The 1,696-nt window shown below is 50.3% G+C and overlaps 1 protein-coding gene across 2 annotated transcripts; it reads right to left on the reverse strand.

Annotated features, from left to right (window-relative positions):
• Positions 1–450: 450 nt before the first annotated feature.
• Positions 451–1,412, reverse strand: LOC117941069 (lethal(3)malignant brain tumor-like protein 1). 2 transcript variants are annotated; one of them, XM_034866164.1, is made up of 4 exons: positions 1,165–1,412; positions 917–979; positions 685–833; positions 451–612 (listed from the first exon to the last, which is right to left on the reverse strand). In XM_034866164.1, exons 1-4 carry the CDS (start codon positions 1,276–1,278, stop codon positions 486–488), a joined length of 453 nt encoding a protein of 150 aa, XP_034722055.1. In that variant the 5' UTR covers positions 1,279–1,412; the 3' UTR covers positions 451–485. The 2 variants fall into 2 exon arrangements, with proteins under 2 accessions (XP_034722055.1, XP_034722054.1); XM_034866163.1 differs by having other exon boundaries at positions 451–833.
• Positions 1,413–1,696: the final 284 nt, after the last annotated feature.

Consider the following 1,696-nt stretch of genomic DNA (forward strand, 5'->3'; position numbering starts at 1 on the left):
TAGCTCTCTTCTGAGAGGGGTGTAGCTCTCATTAGGGAGGGGTGTAGCTCTCGTTTAGGAGAGGTGTAGCTCTCGTTTGGGAGGGGTGTAGCTCTAGTCAACAGTGGTTGTTTCAAACCCTGTTGTTGCCTTTTAAAGAGACAGAGACAACGCTTCATACTCTCAAAGTGTCCAACGTTATGTTCGCAGCAAATCAGACAACCAAATGTTAGCTTTAGGCTAAGCAAATGTTAGCTTTAGGCTAAGTTTATGTTACCTTTAGGCTAACTATGTTTCTGTAAGTTAAGCTAACAAACGTTACGTTGGCCATAACTTTACCTTAGTGTCTCTCTCTCTCTCTCTCTCTCTCTCTCTGCTGATTCCTCTTGTCTGTTTTCTCTTTTGTCTTCATAGAAACTGGTTTTGACTGTTTGTTGCGAACCGCTGAGGAAACAGGAGCAACGCGTTCAATGTGTGCAGATCGGACGAACTCCTGAGATCGTACATCACAAATCTAAATCGGATTGATAATTGGGTGGAAAATTAAGCCCCTCCCACAATGTAGAGACGTGTGATTGGCTTTCCTCAACGTGTGATTGGTCTTCAGCTTGTGATTGGTCCTCAGCGTGTGATTGGTCCGCACGGTGTGATTGGTCCGCACGGTCTGATTGGTCCTCTGCGCGTGATTGGTCTGCAGCGTCTGATTGGCTCCTTTCCTCAGCGGGTGATTGGTCCTCAGAGTGTTTGAACATCAGGATGCAGTTGTATATTTTGAGGGCGGGGCCAAGTTTGATGGCCATGATTCGGACGATGTCCCGCTGGGTGAGCAGGAGGAAGGCCCGCCCATCGATGTGCTAGACACACAGAAGCAGGAACCAATCAGATCAGAGCAGGGTTGATGTGATGTAATTACCTCTACAAAAGCTGATTGGCTCACCTCGTTTCTGAACTGTTGGGCCTGATCCTCACAGCCGGGTAGAGACTGGACGAAGTCACACACCTGCAGACAGACAGGTAGAGAGGAAGACAGGCAGTTAGAGAGAGACAGACGGGCAGGTTCAAGAGACAGGGAGGCAAGTAAAAAGACAGACAGGTCAGGGGAACAGACATACAGTTAGAGAGAGAGACAGGCAGAGACAACGCAACCTGTCTCTCTACCTGTGTCTGTGCACCTGTCGTACTGACCTGCTGGATGCTCCAGTGTCTAACCGTCTCCGCGGTAACGCCAGCGGCGCCCGGCAGCAGTTTGCGGTGCTGCTCCCAGCAGAGAGACAGGTCCCGGCCGGGCTGCGCAGACATGGCCGACAGGAAGACAGACTGGTGGAGGGTGGCCTGCAGACTGGAGTCGGCTGAGAGACAGGTAGATCAGAGACAGACAGGTAGATCAGAGACAGACAGGTGAGAGACAAACAGGTCAGAGACAGACAGGTGAGAGACAGGTAAGAGACAGAAAGGTCAGAGACAGACAGGTAAGAGACAGACAGGTAGGTCAGAGACAGGCAGGTAAGAGTCAAACGGGTCAGAGACAGACAGGTGAGAGACAAACAGGTCAGAGACAGGCAGGTCAGAGACAAACAGGTCAAAGACAGGTAAGAGACAAACAGGTAAGAGACAGGCAGGTCTGAGACAAACAAGTAAGAGACAGACAGGTGAGAGACAGCTGAGAGACAGACAGGTTATTGTGGCTTAACCTGCAGTCTAATCAGCACCTGTAAGG

This window comes from Etheostoma cragini, unplaced genomic scaffold, assembly GCF_013103735.1.
Source record: "Etheostoma cragini isolate CJK2018 unplaced genomic scaffold, CSU_Ecrag_1.0 ScbMSFa_4147, whole genome shotgun sequence".
Lineage (NCBI taxonomy): Eukaryota > Metazoa > Chordata > Actinopteri > Perciformes > Percidae > Etheostoma > Etheostoma cragini.

Bases quoted from the DNA above. Each gene is read 5' to 3' on its own strand.
- LOC117941069 (XM_034866163.1), bottom strand. From the start codon at position 1,278: ATGTCTGCGCAGCCCGGCCGGGACCTGTCTCTCTGCTGGGAGCAGCAC. The intron at 980-1,164 runs GTCAGTACGACA...GTCTGTCTGCAG, and splicing joins GACACTGGAGCATCCAGCAG to GTGTGTGACTTCGTCCAGTC. The intron at 834-916 runs GTGAGCCAATCA...CTGTGTGTCTAG, and splicing joins CCCAACAGTTCAGAAACGAG to CACATCGATGGGCGGGCCTT.